Source organism: Seriola lalandi, unplaced genomic scaffold (genome assembly GCF_002814215.2).
Source record: "Seriola lalandi dorsalis isolate HSWRI2012SDOR001 ecotype SW California unplaced genomic scaffold, Sedor1 jcf7180002054240, whole genome shotgun sequence".
In the NCBI taxonomy this organism is placed as follows: Eukaryota; Metazoa; Chordata; class Actinopteri; order Carangiformes; family Carangidae; genus Seriola; species Seriola lalandi.
In genome coordinates, this window is record NW_019524793.1 from 562725 (window position 1) to 588607 (window position 25883).

Consider the following 25883-nt stretch of genomic DNA (forward strand, 5'->3'; position numbering starts at 1 on the left):
ACCCTGGGAAGACCACCACCCTCCCGCCCCCTCACCGCCACCTCTTCCTCTTCCTGCAGACAGGAGAATAGATTGCAGTTGTTCTGCCTCTCTTTCATCTGTCCATGTGTCTGTGTGCTGTGAGGAGACCACCAGTGAGTCAGGCCTGTGGTTTTTCATCCTCAACCTGAGTCATCCACTCTTCCCTCCATAGCATGAAAGAAGAGCAGCTGAGAACTCTCTCCCGAGGTGGTCAGACAGGAAATACAGTCATCCCTCTGTGTGTCCTGTTATGTGACTCTACACATCTAAGGGCGTTCTCAAGAGTGTGTCTTTGTCATTTTCATCATATCGTCCATGCCAGATTGGCCTGTGAATGGTCTAATAACCCTAATGACTTGGTTGCAGCCAGGTGTGTATTTTACGCCTGTGTGTGTGTGTACAGTAAACGTGTGTGTGCGTGAGTGTGTGTCCCTCTAACAGGATGGTGCCAGAATGAAAAGGGAGAAAGAGCAGTAATTATGGCCTCCCATGTTCAGCAGAAACATCAGAGGGAAGTAATTTGTTGCTCTATATTTAATCAGTGGAGATAACGAGACTGACTGCAGCTGTCTGGGCCTATGGGCAGGCGGACAAGCAGGAACACCATTTCCTCCAAAACCCATTAGTCTTTAATGCAGCCAGCCACAATGTCTTATTCCCATACTTTTCATTGTTCAAATAATCATTATTGCCCTTTCTATCTCCAATTTGCTCAACTGTACACTTTTTCTTTGTCACCCTTATTCAATGCTCTCTTATCGCCCAGCCCTTCACTTGTTTTGTCTTTCTCTTCTGTCCCTTGACTTGACTCCATGAAAGAAGTATTTTATCTCCTCAATCACCTGCACCGCCTCTTGCAGACTTCTCCCTCTTATCTCCAGCTCTCTCTCACTGTTTTACTGCCCATCTCTCCATGTCTCTCTCTCTCTCCATGTCTCTCCCTCTCTCTCTCAGGGTGCAGGTAGAGTTCTATGTGAATGAGAACACTTTCAAGGAGCGCCTAAAGCTGTTCTTCATCAAAAACCAAAGATCCAGTGAGTTGTTTGGGAATCACGCTTTATCTGTCTGTGTTTATTTTTGAGTGATTTCCCCACCTTTCTGTCTGTTTTGTTTCCACATGAGTTGGCTCTTATTTTTTGACTGAAGAGATGTGTTTCATTTTAGTTTGTGACGTGCTGTCACACTTGCTCTGAATTTCATCACCAGTTGTTCAACATGCCCACTTTTCCTTTCTGTGACTGGTTTACATGTCTGTGTACTGATTCAAAGTATCTTCGGACTCATTAATAGATATGTCACACCTTTAATTTCTCCCACACAACTAAAATCACTAAAATATTTATCCAGAAAATCTTAACTCAAAGTAGAAAGAGGTGTATATGTCACGTTTATTTTGCACTTAATTAGGTTAATATTAACCGATAATTATAGCCCTCATCCTTTTTTTCTTATTAAGGTGGTAATCACTGCTTAAATAACATACTGTAATAGTAATATAACTAGAGATATAGAGGGATACAAAAATAACCTCAGCCTCTGCAGACAAGATGAAGTACTACATTTTCTGCTACGTTAAGCCAACCATTGTCAGTCAGTCATGAGTGCAAAAGCTTTATCGAAGAGACGTGATGAGTCAGTCTGACTTTTTGGTAGTGGTGATAAATGGCTTATGAGCGGCTGTTCGTTTCCAGGAGCTAGTCTGTGTGTTCACCATTTGTGTCATGACTTTTAATACGTTTTTTTTATTGTGACTTACTTCTAAGAACCCTACAGGGTTTTAATAAAAAATTTAGTTTTTTTTTTAAAATACAAATTCAGCAGCTGGCTTTTATTTTTAAAGACTGAATGTCTTCTTCTTTGTGTTGCAGGTCTGCGAGTGCGAATGTTTAACTTTGCTCTGAAAGTGCTGAGCTGCCTCCTCTATATTGTCAGAGTCCTACTGGACAACCCGCAAGAGGAAAGACAGGACTGGTGAGAGCAACATTGATAACACGGGCTTAATGAGGTGAAACAAAGTCTCTGCGAGTGTGGAGGCCTGATAGCAGGAACAAGTGCACCGGGTCAATAAATGAGATAACAGTGTGTGCACAGAGTATCTCGTAAAAGGAGTGGATGTGAGATTATGGCCGGAGAAGAGAGGGAGGTGGATGAATGCAATCTGGAAAGTAAACTGATATTTGGACCGAGCAGAGGGTCTGTCCAGTTTTAGTTAGAGGAGTTCAACAAGAAGCTTTTTTCTTTAGCCATTTTTTGTGTGTTTTTTTTTCCCCCAATGCAGCGTGAGCGGAGTGAACTGCACGAAACAAAATACATCATCCCGCCCCTGGAGTGAGTTTGACTGGTAAGCATGTGAGTCTCTAATTAGGAGAGATGGCTTTGGCCTGCAGACAGGGACCATGAAACTGTGCACCCTGGAGGAATGGCATGTCCAACACCGGCCCACCGGTCCGAAATGTTGTATAATGCAATCAATGAAACTTCACTTAACTGATGCAATTCACAATGCTGATATTGAGCATTACAGATCCATTCATTTATCACAATCCAACTCTATGGATTAGATGTCAACGTAATATGTATGTAGTGCCTGTGCAGCCTAATCAACAGCGATCTAGTGGAGATAAAGTATGTAATATACAGCAACAGAGAGAGGGAGAGAAACCAGGAAGTGTATGTGGACTTCAGGCTACGCCATGTCTCCTGCTCAGGGACCTATTGATCTAATTGGTGGCTGGTGACACTGGCTAAGCTCTGGCTCCAAATGAATAAGGAGCCTGACAGAGTGAGCTCAGGAAAGGGACATGCCACCTCCTGCTCCAGGCAGCAGACTCATAGGAGCAAATCAGAGTGCAGGCAGGCAAGCAGCCAAGCAGCTATGATAAGCCCCAGGGTGTCTTTGGGAAAAAAAAGGGAGGCCTTTCTCTCACAATAACGCTGTAAATTTCCATTTGACTGTGTGAATATTACTTTTCTCCTACAATATGAGGGTGCTGGCAGCTGTGCACTCCACTGATGTGCAGTTGTAAACAGCATAATTAAATTTAATGCGGTGATGGGAGTTGTGTTCATGATCCCCGATGAGAGTGTCATTGTGTTGGGCCTAACCGAATTAAAAATATCTTGTCCGTCTTTGCTGGCACGGTCTAATTTTTGTCTTTCTTTGCAACATTTCACTCCTCTCCTCTCTGTTCCTTCTTTTTTTTCCGCTCTGCAGGAAACTGATCATCTGGGTGGATAGACCTCTGCCGCTGTGGGCACTGCAGGTCAGATAGATCAGTACAATCCTGTGCAAACAAAGCTTCAATCTGTTTACACACATTTCTGCATACATGAGTGCACACACGGGCACATGGCAAAAATGTCTGCATTCCTTTTTATTGGTTTATGGGCAATTAATTCACGCCACATCATTTCAGGGCTTGAATACATGAAGTCAGATCATTGTACTTGACATGTATTTACACTTTAAGTATGATTACACACACTTATATACATACACACAATCAGACACCAGGCTGTCTGTTGCTTCACTTAAACCTGTTCCCTCTGAAGCTCAATCATCAGCACGCCCACTGATTCCTCCCACGCTCTCCTCTTCCATCTCTGCGACTCCTAATTTCTCTCTGCTCTGGTCTCTCTCTCTATTTCGACTCCTCTCGGCTCTCCCTCTCTCTCTGTCCGTATCTCTACATTTTCTCTCTTACTCTCCCACTCTGCTCACTCTCTCTCTCTCTCTCTCTTTTTGCAGGTGCTTGTGGCTTTCATCAGCTTTTCAGAAACTATGTTGCTCGTGTATCTGAGCTACAAGGTGAGTTACCCCACACGGCGAAGTCTGAAGCCTTTTGTGATGTCCACATGTGTGGCGTGTGTGTGTGGGTGTGCATGCATTTGATATCCCTGAGAGGGAGGGGAGGGGAGGGGTTGTTTGTCCACTTTGCACTCCTCTGTGGGTTCTCTCTTCTAAACTGAAGTTTTCTCTCCTCCCCTGATGCTGCTCCTTTGCTCTCACATTTGAGAAGCACCTCAGCGGGCCTTGAGGCTTCTTCAGCACCGTCCTGTTATTGACACATCAGAAAGACTTTAGGGGGAGGCCCCTGTGTTGCTGCAGTGGGGGGCCGATCCATCAACGGGTTGCCCTGCCTTTGATGTACTTGACACTATAAGCCTATGAAGGGGTCTCTCTGCAGATTACTCTGGAGGCTAGAGGCCTTAGCATTTAGAGCTGACTGATTCCTGTGGACATGCCCTGTGCCTGTCCACCTACACTAGTCAGATTCAGGTCAGCTATATGCAGGCGTCAGACACATAAAAACAGCCACGGCTGACATCTTAATTGAATGGCAAAGCTTAGTGGAAACTAAGAAATGCTGCTTCTTTCCTCAAAGGGCACGAGGGAGTTATATCAGCTTCATACATCCCTCCAATCTGTTCTATGGTGCAAAAGCTGATCAATGTCTCTCCTTGTTTCTGCTACTGGGCCTGTTATGTGGTAATCCCCTAAGGTCGCCATGACAATAGAGTTCCCTGACCCCTGTCTGTGGTTTATGTTTCCAGGGCAACGTTTGGGAGCAAGTATTACGTGTCCCTTTCATTCTGGAGATGATCAGCGCCGTCCCCTTCATGATCACTGTGAGTGGAAGGATATGCGTTACTGAGCACTGACAGCATGGGGAGTCTCTCAGGCAGATATTTGTTTTTTTCTTCTTTTTTCTTTTGGGCTGTCAAGCACCACATTCCCATCCCCCTCCCTTCACTCGTTTAACACCCGCTGCAGTCATACAGAGAGGACATCTCCACAGACACATGCTCACACAATCCTGTTTGTTTTTAAGAGATCCTGTGACAGTGTACAGTGTGTTCAAATAAAAGTGACTGACGCTTTCTCCTCTTCGCAGGTGATTTTGCCCTCCTTCAGAAATCTCTTCATCCCTGTATTTCTCAACTGCTGGCTGGCCAAACACGCTTTGGAGAACATGATAGTGAGTGAAGCATCAACCTGTCCAATTTTCCCATCATTTTCATCTCAACAGCTCTGTTATTTTGTTGGCAGGCCGTCGCCCCTCTCAGCCTCTGCCATTTCAGCTCAACAGCTTTATCTTAAACACTCAAATCAGTCACTAAATATTCAAACCTGCAACTTGGGTTTGGTAATGAAGCTTTTCAAATCCGCTGCTTCCATCTGTTCCATCACATCATGCTAACTAAGCTTGTTCTCTGCTCAGAATATTCCAGCACTTTGCCGTGTTCATCTCATTTTTAGTGCATTTTTATATTTCATCCATATTTTTCCTACTATTCATCAACCACATTTACATCCTCACTTTACACTTTAACAGTGCAGAACTTGTGTTGTTGTGGTTGCCACACATTCACTCGTATCTCTCTGTCTGTCTGTTTGCAGAATGATCTCCACAGGGCAATCCAGCGGACGCACTCAGCCATGTTTAACCAGGTGGTGATACTCATCAGCACGCTGGTCTGTCTCATGTTTACATGGTGGGTATCCTCACTGCTGACACTGAGCTGAGAAGGAGGGTGGGGGGCAACGGGGAAAGAAAAGAGGGAAATGGAGGCTGGACAGGAAGTGAAGGGTGTCACAGCCGTGGACAGGGTGAGGAAAGGAGAAGGAGGATGCGATGGACGAGCAACAGTGTGATACATGCAATAGGCAAAAAAAAAAAGGCACAGGAGAATGAAAGAAAAAAGGGGCTGCTCCCGGAGCTCGGAGAGAGAAAGACAGAGAGCAGAAAGGTAATTGGTAACTGTGAGAGTGAGATAGAGCTCTGGCGATTGCCTCAGTGCAGTGGAGGATGTGTCAGCTCGCGGCATATCTGATGTGACAGCCTGAGCTAATCCAGGAGATCCTACACACAGCATGAATTAAGCTCTCTGACCGTTTCAGGGTTGACATTTGCCTGTTGACTCATCTATCCCTTAAAGATCACGATAATACGCACAGCTTGCGTTTGCACACTTAGATAGACAAATATACAACGAAGGCGCTCAAGCGTGCATCCACCCTCATCACCACACATGTAAAGTCACACATGTATCAACAAGCGTGAAAAGCCGCTCTCTGTGTGTAATTGCTCCCACAAGGCACTTACACTTCATCCAACACGTGGAGTCTTATTCCTTAGTGATTCTCACTTTCTTTTTCTTTCTTTCTCCATCTTTCCCACCCTCCTGCCCACCTCTTTCAGCATCTGCGGTATCCAACACCTCGAAAGAGCGGGCAACAACTTGACCCTGTTTGACTCGCTCTACTTCTGCGTGGTCACCTTCTCCACAGTGGGCTTCGGAGATGTCACCCCCCAGATCTGGCCCTCGCAGCTTCTGGTGGTCATCATGATCTTTGTGGCGCTCATCGTGCTCCCCATCCAGGTGGGAAACAATGATGATAACCTTTAATACAAGGATTATACTCACTTGCGGACACATACAGCTGCGGACACCACAAACGCGTAGTTGTCTTTAATCTTTTACTCCACAGTAGATCATTGACTACGTATTTGGTGCATGCTCACTACAAATCACACAAAAATGGCATCATACATGCAAGAAGAATTACTACACATTTGGTTGTAGAGGTGAATAGAGAGATGAACTGTGGAGGTGATGGTAGCGGCCTCTCTTCAAACTCAGCGTCCATATTTGTTTTCCAGCGCATGCGCAGTTGGTGCCCTTGTTGCGTAGTGGTTACGTCGATATCCGCACCAGAGCCTCACATACACCATCCGATAAATAAATTTACATTACACGGACCCTATAGCAGATGGTGAAAGTATAACCCTGGTGTAATGCCACACAACAAATATGACATCACTATGTAACAGAAAACTTAGAAAGTTTCGTATGACCCCCCCTTGTACAATAATGTGATGAGTCATTGCATCCTACGTAGATTTACAACATTATTTTTATTCAGAGACCAGTGAGAGTGTCTTTCTTACTCTCTCAATTCCCCGAATCCCTCTCCTGTCATTTAGCTGCTCCGCAGAGGGAAGCTTGTGACGGAGAACGACAGGGACAGGGTTTACACACATTTGTGCAGGGACTGCTAAAAACACGTTGACAAACATGACAGTTCCACCTGTATGCTAATGATTGTCCTTCATATTTGTGCAAACCTTTTATCCCAGCGGTACCTGTGTGTGTCTAACAAAAGGTGGAATTTCCTCCGTGTGTATGTGCTGTACCTGCAGTTAGAGCAGGGAATCTAACACACACACACACACACACACACACACACACACATACACACACACACACACACACACAATTCATGACTAATTCACAAGTGATTTGGTTTACTGCCAGTCTTGCCTTGTTGTAAATTGGATTTATTTGCAATGACACTACACAACTTTGATAGCTTTAGGTAGGTTTAGGGCTGCATCCTACATCCTCCTGATCAACCAGCTATTGAATGTAAAGGTTTGAACGAAAACCTTCACAAAAATGAGCATGAAGATACTTTTGCAGAACTTTCATGAGCTGACTCATGAAAGAAATGGCGGTCTGTGCATCACCAACATGGATGCCATGTCATCCTCCCCACTCCCTCTCCCCATCTTTCATCCATAAATACCCTTTGACATTTAGAAACTGCCCCCCCCCCTTAGTCCCAACCCAAACCCCCTACCCTGTGTGTGTGTGTGTGTGTCCTGCCACCACCGGTCTCCAGGCTGCACAGGGGAGCCACAGAGCACATCAGGATTCAACCACTGTCTTTTTCTTATTGCTGTCTCGATTGGTTCCTGTAACTGAAAACAACACATTACAGCACAACAGGAAATGCCCCTCCTGAAGTCATTTTGTGTCATTTTGAACCTTAAAAGGATATTGATTTGAAAATAAGATGAAAAGTCAACCATTTAGGTAATTTGTTCCTGTTAATTCAGTTTCACCAGTTTGGAGACTTTACTCAAAAGAAATCTGGACACACTAAAATAGAGATTCGATTGTTACATCACAAGTCCACAGTTTGTGCTATTGAGAACTGGCCGTACACAAATGATTTCTGAATGCAGCTACGTTGTCACACGGATGTGTATGATGATTCTCGGCTTTAACGAGCTGACATTATCACTCAGCACTAAATGGAGCAAATTTATCGAAGGCAAAATGATGACGTCCCAGACAAAAACAGCACACGACACAAACGAACTGAGTGTACTGAGCTCCGTTCATGAGCGAAATGTGTGTGTGTTATTACCAACAGGAGTCGCAACACCACTTAGGTGTATGAAAGCGATAGTTTGGATTATTGGGGAACTGTGTTTTTCCTACTTACATGAGTTGAGATGAAGTTGAATCATTATGGTTCTTGCCAGACCAGAATGAGGAGAAAAATAAAAATGTAACTTTCAGTGTTAATGAGGAGAGAGGTGCATGCTGGGTATTCAGAGAGTGAACAATAGAAAGCCTCTGCCACTAACTGAATTTTTAACTGAGAGCTCATAATTTGTGGTTTTTATTTCACTCACCTTACCCAGGATTGAAGTCTAGATAGTAACACTAGGGTCAAGATATGATTTTAAAATGACCCTCTCAACAAAAGTGTCATGTAATTTAAACAATTTAAACAGTACATTATCTTAAGATCGCTGCTATTTTTTTTCACCATTTTCTGTCACAGACATTTTTTCTTATCTCTGCCTGTTAGAAAAGGGCATTTTTTACTGTACAGTCTGCAGCGGTAAATACATGATTTATGTTAATTCATGCTAACATTTAATCTAATATATTCAGTGTAAATGAGCTGTGTATATTTCAGCAAAAATCTTTAAAATCATACTCTTTCTTGCATCTCTTCAATCTGAAAAATTAAAACACTTCCCACCACCCATCTATCCACCTGACCATTCTCCTTACTTACTTCACTTATTTCCATTACCTACCTTCCCCTGGTAATCTCTGCTATCACAACCCCGTTCAGCCACATCCTGAACCAAACCTCCACTTATCTTAGTTCCATCAAAACACTCTCCCTAATCAAACGGAAACACTGTACAGTATGAGGCATTGTTGTCTTTTCATATACCACCTGGCTCCGCCCTGCATTTCAGCCGACTTAATCCAATTTCCGTCTGTTGAATGTGATGGATGCAGTTCGAGCAGCTGGCCTTTCTGTGGATGGAGCGGCAAAAGTCCGGGGGGAACTACAGCCGCTACAGGGCGCAGACGGAGAAGCACGTGGTGCTGTGCGTCAGCTGTCTCAAGATCGACCTCCTCATGGACTTCCTCAATGAGTTCTTCGCTCACCCCCGCCTACAGGTCTCTTCCAAATGGTTTTCAGTAGGACAAGAGGGTGTTTGGGGGGGGGGGGGGGTCTTTGCGTGCGATTCTGGTCTGTAATCCTCTCCAGGAGAACAAGCAGCTGAGGTTAAGGCAGAAGATTAATTCAGCAATAGCACAGATCAAACTGATATCTTATTCATGTAGGAGCAGATGTGTGTGTTTGGTTGAGGGTGAGTCAATGTGTGCATATTTCCTTGTTCAATAAAAGTGTGTGTGTGTGTAGGACTATTATGTGGTGATCCTGTGCCCAGCAGAGATGGATGTCCAGGTCAGGAGGGTCCTTCATGTACCCCTGTGGGCCCAGAGAGTCATTTACCTGCAGGGGTCTGCCCTCAAAGACCAAGACCTGATGAGGGCCAAGTGAGTCCCTGTGACCAAAACTACAATAATCCAGAATCTAGCATTAAGATATTTGTCTGATTTTAGACATGTATTTACTTCAGGATGTCTGTCTGTCTGTCTGTCTGTCTGTCTGTCTGTCTGTCTATGCCCAACATGTAGATGCTGGAGCTCATAATTAATACCTAAATCACCTACAGGCTGCAGTAACAGCTGCAATTACAGTTTAAGCCATATTGCTTATTGTTTACCCCCTGGCTTCTGATAATACAGCACCTTAAACTGGCTTTGTCACAAGGAAAGAAAAGGAGCGAAAGCCTGTTTGTTTAATCTCTCTGTCTCCTCGCCTCCTACCATCTCATCCATAAATGGCGTAGGCTTGAAAGACACATTGGTTCGTTTGTTGTTCTATTGTCTTGCTTTTTTTCTCTTTTGTCCTCTCCCTCAATAACATAACAACACCCTCCTTGCTGTGTCTTCTCCTCTCATCACTTCTCTGACTCTCTCTCTCTCTTTCTTTATTCATCTGTCTCTTTTGCTCCGATGGCCACATGCTCTACTAACTGCCTGCAGGATGGACGATGCTGAGGCCTGCTTTATCCTCAGTAACCGGTTTGAAGTGGACCGCATTGCTGCTGTACGTCCCTTACTGCTTTGCTGTATCACCATGACTCCTCACACTGCAAAACATCCACATTAAGTCTTCTTGCTTGATCTTATTTTGTTTTTCTTAAACCAAAAATGAAAAAAAAAAAAATCTTGTGGTTGTATTTTTCTGGTGTGAACTGCTTTTTTTCAGAACATCACTTCATAGAAATTCATTAAAGCAGGATTTCAAACAAGTGGATTTAGCTCACTGCGCTGGCTGATTGGCTTGTTGCTATATTTTCTTTTACGATTTTCCACTAAAATATTAATTGCACAGTAAAAACAACTGAAACTGAGAGTCAGAGAAACCCAGGCTTGACATTAAAATGAAACTATAAACAGGCATGTGTGAAAAACAGCATTTTTCTCAGAAATCTCTAAGCACGAAACACCAAAGCAACTTTATGTGAAAACATGTGGAAGTGATTTCATGTAACATCAAATCAAATCACCTATATGAAAAGTGTGTCAAGGTAGGGAACCAAAACTTGTCATCTATTTTAAGAAAGCTGACACTTTGGTCCAAACTTAAACATCTCAACAACTATTGGATGAATCCCTATCAATTTGATTTTTCAATGGGACATTCATGGTCCCAAGAGGATGAATCCTATTGACACTGATGATCCCATGATTCATCTAGCACCACCATTTTTGCTCTTTAGTTGAAATGTTTCGAGAATTATTGAATGAATTGCTATGAAATTCGGCTCAGATGTTCATGTCTCCCGCAGGATGAATTATAATGAATTCTGGTGATCTCTCATTCATCAGGTCAAAATTTTAATGTGTTTTGTACTTTGTTTTATGATAAATACCTACAAAACTCTTTGAGATTACCATCAGCCTCAGTTGCACCTTCTATTTAGTGCTGTCTAGCAGATGTTAGCATGCTAACACACTAAATTAAAATGGTGAATGTAGTAAACATAGCTAAATATCACCGTGTTCGCAGTGCCGCCCTGAACGTGTTGGCATGCTGACACAAGCCACTAGGCTGCATACTCTCTCTTAACAGAATTTTTATTGCCAGTTTTACTCAGTTCCCTCTCCATGGCCTCGCCACATGTTTAGTGCAGCCTTGACTACTTCTTCCAAGATATCAGAATTGCATTAGTCTGAATTGTTGCGAGGGCCCTTCAATTGCTCTGTGCCGTCAGCTGTTTAAGAGGATTATTAAAGAGGAGCTACAATCTGATGCTGCTAACGATGGATTTCTACCTCTATTTCTCTTTACCTCTCTCTCTCTCTCTCTCTCTCTCTCTCTCTCTCCCTTTCCCTTGTTTTCATTCCAATCCATCTCATTCTGCTCTGTCTCTAATTTTCTCAGGATCATCAGACCATCCTCCGAGCCTGGGCAGTGAAAGACTTCGCTCCAAATTGCCCCCTCTACGTGCAGATTCTCAAGCCAGAGAACAAGTTCCACGTAAAATTTGCAGGTAAGCAGTGGGAGGGAAGTCAAACACACTGGCAGTGACTTTAGGTGTCAGCTAAAGGTTTTCATGTGCTGTTGGATGCCACTACTGCTGTTTGATCACATCGGGACGCAGGAAATAATGGGATGACAGCTGGTGCCCAATTTGTTCAGCTTTTGACTGGAATTGTGTTGTCACTCGTCATGATGGATGATTAGACAAACATTTTTATTCTGCGACTGCAGGGTTGAATTCCGCCGACATGGGAAACTGAGCTGTCCTGTCTGCACTTTATTTCCAGTGTGTGTCATCAGCTCTCGTGTCCCATTTTCCACCTGAGTTTGTAGGACTTAAAAAAGTGTGCCAGTGCAGCAGCGGGCCTCTCTGCCCTCCCACCCGTGAAGAAGTGCCGGACAGATTGGCTTCCCTTCCTCTCCTGCTCAACAGAAGACGGCAGTCAATCATCTACGAGTGAAAGAAGAGGAAATAAAAAAACTCGCTCTCACCCTCTCCTCTCCTCTTCTCTCTCTCTCTCACACATCCCTCTGCCTACAGCCCTGGAGAATGTCAAACTCAGTTCTAGCTCGCCACCCTCATCCCAGCTGTCTCTATCAATGATTAACGTTTGACTTTGCTACCTTGGCAAAGAAAATCCCCTTCTTTTGATGAGTTCTGCTGCGTTAACCTGGCACTAAAGCTGCCCCTGAAGGCAATCCTCTCTTGCCCCTGCAGTGCTGTTTAAACACGTCACTGCCACAGCCAGGCTGAGGCCTTTGTTATTAGGGAAGCAGGAACTGTTCGGCAGAAAGATAAATTCATGTTCATCCATGACAACGCTGGCTGTATTATATGATTATCAGTTAGTCGTGCGGGGTTAAAGCTCAGGCTCTTGTACTGGGAGTCACACAGTTCTAACATGTATGTGAATTGCACGGTGTTGGATGAAATACCCGACAGCCACTCACCGACACAACAGCCTTTCAGTGCTGAAACAGAAATTCCCTGCAGAAGTATAGTGAAACTTAAAGTGCCTCTTTAATCACTCAAAACAAATGACTCTGAACAAAGCAAAGTTCATAATCAACTGACTTTAATGTCCCTCTAACCCTGAGTCGCTGCTGGTAGACTCTGATAGCAAATCATCATGCAGTCGGTCACATGGGGCATTACTGTAAGTGCAGATGCCATGTTTTGACACCACTTGGAATACACTCACTAAGTGCGAGTGTGGGAGGCATTAATGAGCAAGAGATGCAAGATTTAATTTGATCCGCAGGAATAGCGTAATAACAGCCCAGCGTTCATTAGAAAAAAATCTGTCGGTATGATGCTGCAGCAGAGCAGGAAACCCTGAGGCGTTCGAGTAACCAAACCGAACTGGGTACAGCGTGTGGATTGATTATCTCCCCAGTTTATATTTTGAACAACAATAGCACGTCGCCATCCTGGCATGGCATTGATAGTAGCTCACTAATAAAAACAATAAGGGTCTACTGATTTAATTAGCCCAACCGGTGGACCTGTGTTCAGGTTGTAATATCACTCTGGAGAGGGTGCAAAGAACCACATTTTCACACAATACCACACACAGAAAACAACTTGTGGCTTGAAGAGACGAGTCCAAAAACCTGGATCTTTTAAGCCTGGGCAACAAAAAGATACAGTGTGTGTGTGTGTGTGTGTGTGTGTGTATGCACAGTGTGCCGAGGTTGGTAATTGGTTTCTCTCCTGGTCTGGGTCCAGGCACCTGAAGGGAATGAGGGCATAGATGGAGGGCTGTGGTGGAGGGTAAGCAGAGAAGAAGACGGGAAGCAAAGGGATCACAGTGGTGAAAAGAGGTGCAAGAAGGACAGTGGAAATTGTGTGTGTGTGTGTGTGTGTGTGTGTGTGTGTGTGTGTGTGTGTGTGTGTGTGTGTGTGTGTGCAAGAGCCAGACAGAGAGGAATGTGTGTGTGACAATAATGAATGCTGTTGCTGCGTAGATACAACCTCAGTATTTTTGTCTTTTCCTCCACAAGCTTCAGATGCCCAACGCTCTATAAAAGCTTCGGCTTTGAAAGAAATTCACAGGCTGAACAGCAAGGGGCTCCTGTGTGTATGAGTGTGAGTGTGTGTGTGTGTGTGTGTGTGTGTGTGTGTGTGTGTGTGTGTGTGTGTGTGTGTGTGTGTGCGTGTGAGCTGCATTATGATGTACTGTTCTTAGCCGAAAGAACATTGGTACTTTCTTTCACTCGCCCGGCTTCAACACACACAGACCCGACTCATTTACTGCATTTACATTCAGCTGGCCTCATGTTACTCAGACTGGCAGCTGATTGAGTTTGATAATTCATGTCAGGCTCTGGCGTTTGTCACCAATTATTTTCCTAATGCAGAGCACATATTGTTCATTTCGGACCCAGCTCGAGCCCTAATTTGCCTGTGTGCTCATCACTTAAGATAATGCAATCAAGAATTACAACAACAGGGGAAATAGATGCTCCCTGGGCCTGATTCACTGATTGGCTTACTGCAAACATTAATCGCTCTATTGGTTTTTCCACTCTAAGACGGGGCTGTGTGTGTGTGTGTGTGTGTGTGTGTGTGTGTGTGTGTGTGTGTGTGTGTGTGTGTGTGTGTGTGGCAACAGGTCAATGAGAGACTGTCATCTGTTCAGTTCAGATCGGGTTGCTCACAGGCAGGGCTGTGTTCAGTGTTCGACGATGTTAGTCAAAGGTGGTTCAATAAAGCTGACACTGAACCACTGGCCTGTTGCTATGTCTTCCCATCACCTCCAAAAAAACTGCGAGGTGAAGCCACAGCGGCGACATAAAATTGATCCCAAAGGAGGAAAACGGGGGATGTGTCTACACAGGGGGAGGAGGATGATGGAGGATTTTTTGACACGGGTGTGTGTTTAACTAATCTGTGACATACAGATGGAAATGAAACCAAAGCGTGACAGTCCGGTGATGTTCCACCACGAGCCTCCAGAAGATCTGCAGTGCTCATTGTCATAAAACTTTGCATTGAACGCTACTGGAGGGATGAACAGCGATCTCCTAAAGGACATTCCCTCACTTGGTATTTTGCTGATGGTGGCAGAGAAAGCTTTCTAACACATCACCTCAAAATCTCCCAAACCCAAACCCGAACCCCATAGCTGTTTAACCACCTAGCGGACCCTTTAAAATCCCATAAAGGCCCACTAGAAATCTTCTGAAGGACTACTAGGACCTCAACTCCAAGAGCCCTCTAAAAAAACCTCTACAACCTCATCCTTGGCCAGTACAACCTCCTAAAGAAAATCCATAACCTCCATAAGTTGAAAGGCCGAATGGTTGAAATATCTTTATAACCCCCGAGGGGTTATTGTTGTTCAGCCAGCAGTAGCCAAATAGATCACAAACAATAGCATACGACTGCAGTAAAACAATGACTCACACAAACACTCACAGAAACAGTACGTTCACAAAAACAGTACATCAAATAGATTCTAAACAATAAATATAAAAGAAATCCAGTGCAATAAATATCACAAATTCTTGAATAAACAAAGTGGTAAAAAAGTTATTATTAGTTATTTAAGAAACCAATAACAGCAGGGACAAAATAGTTCTTAAATCTATTAGTTCTGCATCTTCGCAGTCTGTACCTGCGACCGGATGGACGCAGTATGAACTCCCTGAACAAAGGGTGGCTCAGGTCGGCCCAAATTTTCTGGGCCTTGTTCAGAGCCCTGACTAATATACTGTAGGTAGGGAATAAGTTTGTATGAGCCACTGTTTCTTGGGAATATTTCTCCCAATGAAAGTGAAAACTGTCCACCTTATGGATTATTCTGATTAACCAGGACATTGATTATGCAAACACACGTTACTGTTGAGTTTCTCAGATTTTGTTTTTCAGTGACTGAGCCACCGATGAAACGTGTAATTAATTCACTGACGGTCAGTTAGCAGAAAAATAACCAATAACATCTCAGATAATTAGTTTGTCTGTTTTTTTTGTGCAAAAATGGCAATTAGTCACCGCTGCCACCGCGACCTTCTCAAATGTTCTGTTCTTCGCTGTTTTATATCATGGTTAATTGAATATCTTTGGGTTTTGCACTGATGGTTGGATATAAAAAAAAAAGCTAATTTGTAAAAATCACCTTGGGCTCTGGGATTTTTTAACTATTGTTTGACAACATAAATGATGAATCAAAAGAAAAAACAGTAAAATAGTCATTGCAGCCCAAGCTTGAGCACCACAAAAGAAATTCTTTTTTCTCTATATATGGATAAATACCACTGGTAAGTAACGTGCGTTTTTGTGACCTTAGTGAATTGACCCTTTTGAGGGACCTGATTGACTGTAGACCCTGACCCATTCATGTAGATTAAGCCAGCTTCCCCTGTCACTCACCCACACACACGCATACACACCAAGGCCATTAGAGTCTTTTCCAACAGCACATTCATATTCACTGCAGTGTTGCTCGGCTGAGAGTTGAATCTTTCATGGAGCACAATGTTACTGTTTGTGTTTTGCCGAGGCGTACGTGACCTCGGTCCCTGTGACCATCTTGTGTCCTGTGTCTGCAGATCATGTTGTGTGTGAAGAGGAGTTTAAATATGCCATGCTGGCTTTAAACTGCGTGTGCCCTGGTACCTCGACACTGATCACTCTATTGATCCACTCCTCCAGAGGACAGTGAGTACTCTCCTTTTATTTCTTTTTCTATTGGATTCTTTATGTCTAACAGTCAAATATACAGTCGATATAGTGAACGAAACCAGGTGCTTCTTTCCTCCTCAATGTCACTCTTTTTTTTTTTTTTCAGAACGGCACCCCAAGAAGCCTTCAAGCAACGTGTAGGAGCCTTTCAAGCCCTCAACAGGTAGGATGCATCTCATCCGTATTCACACCCAGGCATTGTGTGCCACATTTGTGCTCAATGTTCGCCCCCAAATCCCCTGTCAGCTGCCATAGTTGGCATGCTGGGCTCTGTGATTGTGTGTGGAGATTTTGCAAAATAAAAAAGAAGCTTGTTATTTTGGAAATGCGGTCAGAAGATTCATTTATTCTGATCAAAATCGCAAAACTTTTCAGTTGTTCTAAATGGTTTCAAGTTGTTTGAATTATATTAGAAATACATGGAATACAGAAAAACCAGGGCGTGTGACATCGGTAAACTGCAGACAGCATGTTATGTTTATGAAGCTTTACACAGATCTATAGGAGAGAGGATTAAATTCGAGTGAGTCCCTGTTTTATTTGCTGGTGCATTTACAAGTTTCAGTTCATTGCTAAAGTTGAAGCCTTAGGTTGGATTAGACAAAAGAAAGACAACAACCTAATCTATGTCAATATTGTTTCTGTGCTTATAGGTTTGTTTCAGTAGTGCTTGTGCATAAAGGGAGTACAATAGAACTATTTCAATATGGATAGCCAAGAAACGTAAAAAAAGATCAACTCTTTGATTATATGTGAAATGCATGCATTTATGTGTAAAGGATACTAAATGAAATACTTAAGAATCGGTGACCAGTGACTTCAACATTCAAACGCAGGGTGTTTCATAAGTATGCTTCTGTATCTGGACTGGTGCCATTTGGTTTGTTGGCTGTGACAATGCTACATGACTAGGATTTGTAGTCCTCCTCCCCTGCCGTGCACTTAGCTCCTGTAAACTGCAAACTTGCTCTAACACTTGTTTATATAATGCAGTCTTTGTAGCCGGCCACCCACTCTCACACTGCCCCCACAACCTTGTTTCCTGTTGTCACCTCCTTTAGCCTCCGCGTGTAAAGCCTTATCCCCCTGAGAGAACTGTTGCCCAGTTAACTGTATGAATGTGTGCATCTGTTCATACGGGCTGGGTGTCCTTGCCTACATCCGTGTGCTGATTGAAGTATTGATCAGCAGCTCTGACAGGGATGCTAGATGTTACCTCTGCAGCCTTGAGTGGCAAAGCCTCTGATGTGGCCCTGGTGCTGAGCTGGACGCTTTGTGTCATGTGTTTTAAAGGTCAATGGCCACATAGCCAATCAGTCCTCTTCTTCTGTCTCAGGGAGGGCGGTGCGTGCTCGGCGGACCAGTGGCACCGAACCTACCGCCGCTGCTCAGCCAATGAGGTGCATCACATTCGCCTGGAGGAAAGTAAATTCTTTGGGGAATACCAGGGCAAGAGTTTCACCTTTGCCTCCTTTCATGCTCACAAAAAGTAAGTCATGTGAAAAGGGCCAAGAAATGAGAACACACACACACACACACACACACACACACACACACACACACACACACACACACACACACACACGCACACACCAACCTGCGCCGAGCTGATCTTTTCTCTGTGGCTACAGGTATGGAGTGTGTTTGATTGGAGTACGCAGACTGGACAACACCAACATCCTGCTGAACCCCGGTCCCTGCCACATCATGGGGGGCTCGGACATATGCTTTTACATCAACATCTCCAAAGAGGAGAACTCAGCATTCGTCAGGGGCCGGAGGGAGCCATCATGGGGTGGCACGGGAGGAAACGCCAGGGGAGTACACCAAACCATCTACCATGGACTCACCCGTCTGCCAGTCCACAGTATCATCGCCAGCATGGGTCAGTCAGATGGGCACGGGCACAAATACGGCGTAGCATTTACACACTGACCTTCCATTTTCTGTGTTGGTCAAACGTGCAAACCCGTTATTAAACTGTCCTACACAGCAGTTGCCAGAATTATGCAGTTCTCACATTTATAACCAATCTGAGTGACTAAAAATATGCATGCTTTTACAGAGGAATTAACATTTATCTGATTATAAGTCACATTTGATAAGAGCAACTGCCAAATGAACCGAAATGTCAGATACGGTGGTTCTACAAACACACCACCTGCTGGACAACAATGAAACTGCCAAGCTCACTGCTTTTCAAAGCTCTCACTGCTGTATGGTTTTCTGTGCAGATGCACCATGCATTGTATTTGAACTTTTTGCTCCATCTCTGCCTTGATAATCGCTGTGGTTTTGTATGTATGTTTCAGGCACAGTGGCCATCGACCTGCAGGACTCCAGCGACAGCAGCCCGGAAGGCCAGGACCCGGGGAGCGCGGGGCTGGGCAGCGGAAGAGGGAGCAGGAGCAGCTCCAGGACGGAGGTGGGGGGCGCTAACACCTTGGCCCTGCCTGCCATGGGAGACTCAGCCGAGGAGCGACGGCACAGCATCGCCCCCGTCCTGGAGCTGGTAGATGGAGTCAACAACCCCACCTTTGACCTGCTGGGAGACCAATCAGAGGACGAGGCAGGAGAGGAGGGCAAGGAGGACTGCGACAGGGATGAGAGTGCCCACTGGTGGGGCCGACAGTGCGAGTACGTAGTGAGGATGCTGTTTGAATGTTGACATGTGAGCTTATTCAGAGGTAACTGTGGGCTTGTGCCGCAGGTGGGTGAAGGGGTACCCGCTGAACTCTCCGTACATCGGCAGCTCTCCTGCACTGTGCCACCTCCTTCAAGAGAAGATGCCTTTCTGCTGCCTGCGTATGGACAAGGTATGGGATTTAAATGTCATGCTGTCTTTATTTGACAAATTCACATCGCCGTCACCTTCTGCTCTCTGTCTCTCCTAGGCTTGTCACCACATCCCTTTTGAGGATGCCCGCTCCTACGGCTTCAAAAACAAATTGATCATCGTGTCTGCGGAGAGCGCAGGGAACGGTCTCTACAACTTCATTGTGCCTCTGCGGGCCTACTACCGACCCAGGAAGGAGCTCAACCCCATCGTGCTGCTGCTGGAGAGCGTGTAAGGACACATGTGATGTGGCGCATGATGGTAAAACAGGTTACTCCTTAAATAGCCACTGGAGGAGAAGATCTGAGCTTTTAGAGTTCACAGTAAACATGATTTGTGAAATGGTGAATGCTTTCAGGACAAGGCGCTCCACAACCCCGCCTGTGTCGTGTGTTTTTTTTTTTTGTGGCTGGTACACAAGCACAGTCAGCCAAATGAGAGTGGAATCCAATAAAAAGGCAATAAAATGCTGAGTCACTCCAGTGTAGTGCTGATATTTTCAGCTTTCTCTGAAGGCAGTTTGGCTGTGTTGTATTTCTCAGGCTGACTGAGGTCGGGCTAGGGGTTGTGGGGGGTCCCTCTCTGTGTTTCTCTGTTTGTCTCTCTTCATCATGGCATGTGTGCATCTCTACTGGTGAGACTCTCAAGCCCATTTGTGTTTTGATTGGTTCAGACCTGAAGCAGACTTCCTGGAGGCAATCTGTTGGTTCCCCATGGTGTTCTACACAGTGGGCTCCATCGACAAGTAAGACAAACCAAAGCCATAGGCTATTTCCATTTCCTTTTGTCTTCCTCTTTTTCATCTGCTACTATTTCCTTAGTCTTTATTCATTCAGGTGCTTTTTCGCCTCCCAAATGACATAGATTTCTCTTTGAGTTATCCTTCCTGCCCTTCAACACGGTCGTATGCTTTCTCATCTCACTCCCTCCAGTCTGGACAGTTTGCTTCGATGTGGGGTGACTTTTGCCGACACCATGGTGGTGGTTGACAAAGAGAGCTCCATGATTGCAGAGGAGGACTACATGGCTGATGCAAAGACTATCGTCAATGTCCAGACCCTCTTCAGGTCTGCTTTGCCCAAACTTGCTCTGCAATCTCACACATTGGCTTAGAGTGAGTTGTTTTTTTGTTTTTTTTTGTTTTTTTCATCCATTATCTCTGTGCTTCTTCTTCTTCCTCTCAGACTATTCCCAGCTCTTAGTATCATCACGGAGCTCACGCACCCAGCCAACATGCGCTTCATGCAGTTCAAAGTCAAAGACCATTACTCTCTGGCTCTGTCCAAACTGGAAAAGGTAAAAGCTTCACACCCTCACACCTCCACTTCATTTCTCCCTCATTTCCTTCAGAGGTCGTAATGGTAGAACAATGAGGAGAAACTCAACCGACCGTATTGCATTATGAAAGAGTGGATTTAGACATACAGCCATTGAAGGGCAGCTCATGATGCTTTGTTTTAATGTGATAAGCTGCACAGATCTTTTGTCACGTCTACAGTAAAGTTTCCAGAGAACACTTGTAACTGATTATAGCCTTTGTGCCTTTTGTTCTTTACACCGCACTGCTACTTGCCTTTTTAAATGACTGCTGTTCACTGTGTGGCAGCTAATGAATTCCCCCCGCAGGCATCAATAACATTTATCAACAAATCAGTAAATTAGTCTCTGCTTGACACCACATCTTAAAACGAATTTCGATCTGGCATTAGCATTATTATGAGATGACTGTTTGTGAAGTTTCTAGCAGTGTTTCCTCACAGCAGGAATGACCTTTGCTGGATATCCAGCCTTTCCCTCGCGTGATCATGATCATTACATTAATATGCAGGTCAAATGTAGTGGGAACGCTGACCAGGATATAAGAATAAAAGTATTGCCTTCAGCCCAGTGTATTCTGGGACAGACTTGAGCCATTGACTTTGTAAATAAATTCTAAAATGAAAAAATACACTGTTGATGAAGCTTACAACACATCGTCTCTACTATCTCTGTTACATCATCTCATCTCTTCAAGGGCTAGTGTAATCCGTGTGTGTGTGTCTGTGTGTGTGTGTGTGTTTGGTTGTGCGTGCGTGTGTGCATGCGTACGTGTGTGTGTGTGATTGCTCTGCAGAAGGAAAGGGAGAAAGGGTCCAACCTGGTGTTTATGTTCCGCCTGCCCTTCGCTGCAGGGAAGGTGTTCAGTGTCAGCATGCTGGACACTCTGCTCTACCAGGTATCTCAAAGATTCCTCCCACTGAATAACAAAAAGAAATGCTTCTCCTCAGTGTTGCAAAACGCCAAATGTCATCTATTCTTGCCGACTTGTTTGCTGTGCTGTCCCTCTAGTCATTTGTGAAGGACTACATGATCTCCATCACCAGGCTGCTGCTGGGTTTAGACTCCATGCCCGGCTCAGGTTTCCTCTGTGCAGTAAGTAGCTGAGCACAAATTCAGTCTGTGCGGACGGCCGAGTGCCTCTGAGGCTGATGATTGTTTTGTTTGTTTTCTAGATGAAAATCACAGAGGATGACTTGTGGATCCGCACCTACGGCAGGCTCTACCAGAAACTGTGCTCCTCCACTGGAGACATACCCATCGGCATCTACCGGACAGAGGCCCACAAGCTTCCGGTCTCTGAGGTCAGCTGCTGTTCTGATCTAGTTTTCAGATTTGTGGCCAAAAATCAATGGATTGAAGTCACTGGACTGGCTGAGAAAACTAAACAGGACATCTGTAAAGGCCTGGTAGACCCCTAGCGGCTATAATGTTCATTACACCAACAAAAGAGAAGGAGTTAGAGGAAGAAAAGAAAAAAACACTGACAATTTTTGTTAAACTTAACTAGCAGAAGCGCTACAAATATAAAGACATTAAAGTCCACGTGGTTCATTAAATTCCCAATTGTTAATATATTAAACTAAACACACTCTCAAAAGATTTTCTCTTTGCTCCCAGTTACTAAAATGTCTCTCTTTCATTGACTACAATAACATTTCTGCACGTCCCCTTATAAGGTTCGTTTAAATAGAGTCATTTTCTCCAAATGCTGATTGAATTTGTCCATGTTTTGCCAACAAATAGATGCAGAGCTATGAAGACACAGTCGGGTCTTAGTTTTGACATGTGAAACAGAGGAGCTCCACAGGCTGCAACAGTAAAAAAACAAATGCACAGTCATATCATATATTAAGAATGGTGCAGTGGCGATTAACAGTTCATTCATTTCTTAAAGAAAAACCAGGGGTGCGATGGTTCTTTTGGACTATTCAGTACATGCAGCAGAGTGTATCTTGTTCATCATTCATTTCTACCATGATAAGAAAGTATTAATTCCTCCTCATTGTGAGAAATCAGAGTCAGTACTGGTGAAGAATTTAATAAAATCTGTGTGATAACAGGTTGATTACACCACGTGAGGAAATGAAAGGTTTGTGTATGTGAATATGCGGTTATATGTGTGTGTCTCAGTCCCAGGTATCCATCACAGTGGAGGACTACGAGGACACCAGAGAACCCAGAGAGCCCCTGTTGTCCCGGACCAGCGCACACCGTAACTCCACCTCCTCTGAGCCCATCTCCACCTCCTCCCACTCCTCCGACCACCCGCTGCTCAGGAGGAAGAGCATGCAGTGGGCACGGCGGCTGAGCAGGAAGGGAGGTCGGGGCTCCAGCGGGGCCAAGGGGGGTCCGGGGAGTGCGGCAGAGAGGATCAGCCAGCAGAGACTGACCCTGTTCAGGCGCTCGGAGAGGCAGGAACTCAACGCCTTAGTGCGAACGAGGATGAAACATTTGGGCCTTTCTCCAACTGGATTCAGTAAGTCTGTGCCACTCCGCTCCTGACCTCAAGTACAGAACTACTGTTACTAGTTACCATACAAATTAATATTTACATAAGTAACACACAATAAGGTTATAAAATACAATGTCTCATTAAAAATTAGACCAACCTTTTTGGCTTATGGCCCCTTTGGCCCTTACAAAAAAGCAGTGTCTGGTTGGCTGGATTCCTTGTTTCATTTCAGATGTCAAAGAGATTAAATTCTTCAATGTTTAAGATCCAAAAATCCAGCAAAATAATACATAACTGTGTATAAAGGATTTAAGACTTGCTCCACCTTGACAAGCTGCGATAATAAAATGCTATATGTATATTAATGTATCAGTACTAACTATCTAATAAAGTTATAAAAAAATAACATGCCATTCATAGGACACATTTTTCTTTTTCTTTTGGTGCATGAAAACATTTGGATCTTTATTTGTAATGGAGTATTTCTACATCGTTGTATTGGTGCTTTAACTTAAGTGAAGGATCTGAGTGCCTCTTCCCCCACTGTTTGTTTACTGTCTGTTACTCTCTATGTATTCTGCCTGTTTCCATTTTTATCTAAATTTGTCTTCCTGTCTCATGACTCACTGTAACGTAACCTCTATTCTGTTTGTAGAGCACGGATGTAGCACAGCCTGCTGTATATCCTGTGCCTATTTTATTTCCTGCCCCACTCACCTCTGTTCTTCCTGTGTCAGATGGGATGACAGACCAAGGGAACAGACTGTCGTACATCCTTATCAACCCTTCTCCAGATACCAGACTGGAGCTTCACGATGTCGTGTGAGTACACAAACATAAATGTAATTGATAGCGCTGTAAAATGAGCACACCGTGAAAACTATAAAATATTACAGGATGCTGTTTGCTGCTCTATCTGCAGATACCTGATTAGACCAGATCCCCTCTCTCTGGTACCCAATCAGGGGAGCAACAGGAAGTGCAATGCAGGGCTCTCAGAGAGCCACAGGTTCGATACGCAGGACAGCACCCATCTGTGAGAGACTTAAAAAAAAGGAAAAAGAAAAAAAAAAAAAGACAAATATACTGTCATACTGTCAAACCACTGCCAGAGAGAGGAGACACAACAACACACTCTTGAGGGAGAAGCAGAAATGAAGAACTGGTTCTACGGGGTGGAATTCAGCCCGACAGCACATTGCCTTCATATTTTCCTCCACATTCAGTCTAGTTGAACTCAGAGGTGCCGGACATGCATGGACCTTTTCTATAACGATTGGGAATGTTTTATTTATGCACCTTCCTATTTTCAAAGCGGAGAGCTGCGGACACAGAAGTGCATTTAATGAAAAACTGTATGTATTTATATCTGTGTATGTGCATGTTATGTACTGCATCATGTATGTGCGGCGTGTATGTATGCGTGTACTGTATGTATCTGCAGGTGCGTGAACGAATGTGTACATGTGCTTATGGATCAAGAGCAAGACACTGCCAATTTTATGCGGACAGCCAAAGGAATCTGCTACCAAATGAAAGTCAAGGGATGTATTCTTTGTGTCCTTCTCTTTGTGGTAGGCATGTGTCGTCACACTTAATGTTGTTTGACGTATCTGGAAGTGACGCTACAGTGCAGACATCCTGTGAAGTTTTCTCTCTTTCTTTTTTTTCTTTTTCTTTTTTTATTTGGTCTTCATAAAGCCCTTTTGAAACTGTGTACCTGTCGCTTACACCCTCAAACACACACATTAATTTTACGCTCACCAGCAGTGGAGGAACCCAAAGAGCACCGGTCTCAACAAGGGACAAAATCAGACAGCGAGCACACATGGTCAGTGCAGGGCATTTTTTCTTAAAGTCCCGCTTTCTCTGCTTCTGCCAGTCGGTGTGAGCCGCCCAGCCACCAGCTTGCTTTTGCTGACATGCATGTTAGAGATGCAGGGGATGGACAAAATAATATACCGTGACATAATAACCCTGCAACAAATACAGTACAACCTTTGTAAAGCTTATAATTGAACCTTTTTGAGAGTCAGAAAGGTGTTGATCCAACTGTCAACCTGTTATAAGCTTTACAAGTAAATATTCGCCGTATTTATTGCACACTGCTATAAATATCCACTTTAACAAGTAATTAGTTTGTTATTTTAGTATAGACATATATATTATAATTTGGGACTCAATCAGAAAAAAATCTTGTTTCTCTAAAAACAAGTGAAAAATGTGCCAGTAGAGTGAAATCATTCTGCTTGTTTATCTTATGTCATAAATTTTCAATTGTTTAAAGAAACATGAGATTTCAATATGCTACAGTATTATTGATATTACAGTGAATCACTTGTTAGGGTGGACATTTATGCCATTTGTTTACCAAGGATTTGCAGGCCTCTGTAAATCTTTTGTCAGAAGTTCTGAACGGGCCGTTTCACACAGAAATGGTGCAGCCATGTGGTGGGAGCGCTAACCGGCGCCCCCTGCCAAACACCACTGCTGTAGCTTCAGTGCCATTAAAACAGATGGAAATATGTACATATTAAAGTCAGTCATTATAGCTTGTCATTGCTTTATTGTTGTTTTGGTGTCAATTTGTGCAGCTGTTAAGCGGAATCTTCTCACAACCACTTCAAGCATTAGATTCATGGCATCATGTACCGATTGGCACATGTAAAACCGCTTGACATCAAAGGTGTCACATTGTTTTATTTCCTAAATGAATCACTTGATTGTCTGACGCAGTGTGTCTCTCCTGTGGTTTACCGAGGTCACAGTTATTTCTGCTTTCATACATGAACACTGTGTGTGATTCACATTAAATGGCTCTAATTCATTTCCTGTAATGTCCCCCTCC

At 44.0% G+C, this 25883-nt stretch overlaps 1 protein-coding gene across 1 annotated transcript in view; it reads left to right on the forward strand.

Moving 5' to 3' along the window:
- The window catches only part of kcnt2b (potassium sodium-activated channel subfamily T member 2b), a 35601-nt gene extending 10001 nt beyond the window's left edge, over window positions 1-25600 (forward strand). The window contains exons 2-30 of the mRNA XM_023404290.2: window positions 976-1055; window positions 1890-1992; window positions 2300-2362; window positions 3236-3284; window positions 3770-3829; window positions 4576-4650; window positions 4917-5000; window positions 5423-5517; window positions 6225-6405; window positions 9136-9300; window positions 9548-9684; window positions 10237-10300; window positions 11642-11750; window positions 16295-16403; window positions 16534-16590; window positions 17764-17916; window positions 18059-18312; window positions 18740-19064; window positions 19138-19243; window positions 19322-19494; window positions 19937-20008; window positions 20196-20330; window positions 20448-20559; window positions 21377-21478; window positions 21592-21675; window positions 21756-21884; window positions 22714-23059; window positions 23773-23857; window positions 23958-25600. Coding sequence (XP_023260058.1) covers window positions 976-1055; window positions 1890-1992; window positions 2300-2362; window positions 3236-3284; window positions 3770-3829; window positions 4576-4650; window positions 4917-5000; window positions 5423-5517; window positions 6225-6405; window positions 9136-9300; window positions 9548-9684; window positions 10237-10300; window positions 11642-11750; window positions 16295-16403; window positions 16534-16590; window positions 17764-17916; window positions 18059-18312; window positions 18740-19064; window positions 19138-19243; window positions 19322-19494; window positions 19937-20008; window positions 20196-20330; window positions 20448-20559; window positions 21377-21478; window positions 21592-21675; window positions 21756-21884; window positions 22714-23059; window positions 23773-23857; window positions 23958-24075 — 3625 coding nt within the window. The 3' untranslated portion in view covers window positions 24076-25600. The remainder of the gene's footprint in view (window positions 1-975; window positions 1056-1889; window positions 1993-2299; window positions 2363-3235; window positions 3285-3769; window positions 3830-4575; window positions 4651-4916; window positions 5001-5422; window positions 5518-6224; window positions 6406-9135; window positions 9301-9547; window positions 9685-10236; window positions 10301-11641; window positions 11751-16294; window positions 16404-16533; window positions 16591-17763; window positions 17917-18058; window positions 18313-18739; window positions 19065-19137; window positions 19244-19321; window positions 19495-19936; window positions 20009-20195; window positions 20331-20447; window positions 20560-21376; window positions 21479-21591; window positions 21676-21755; window positions 21885-22713; window positions 23060-23772; window positions 23858-23957) is intronic.
- Window positions 25601-25883: the final 283 nt, after the last annotated feature.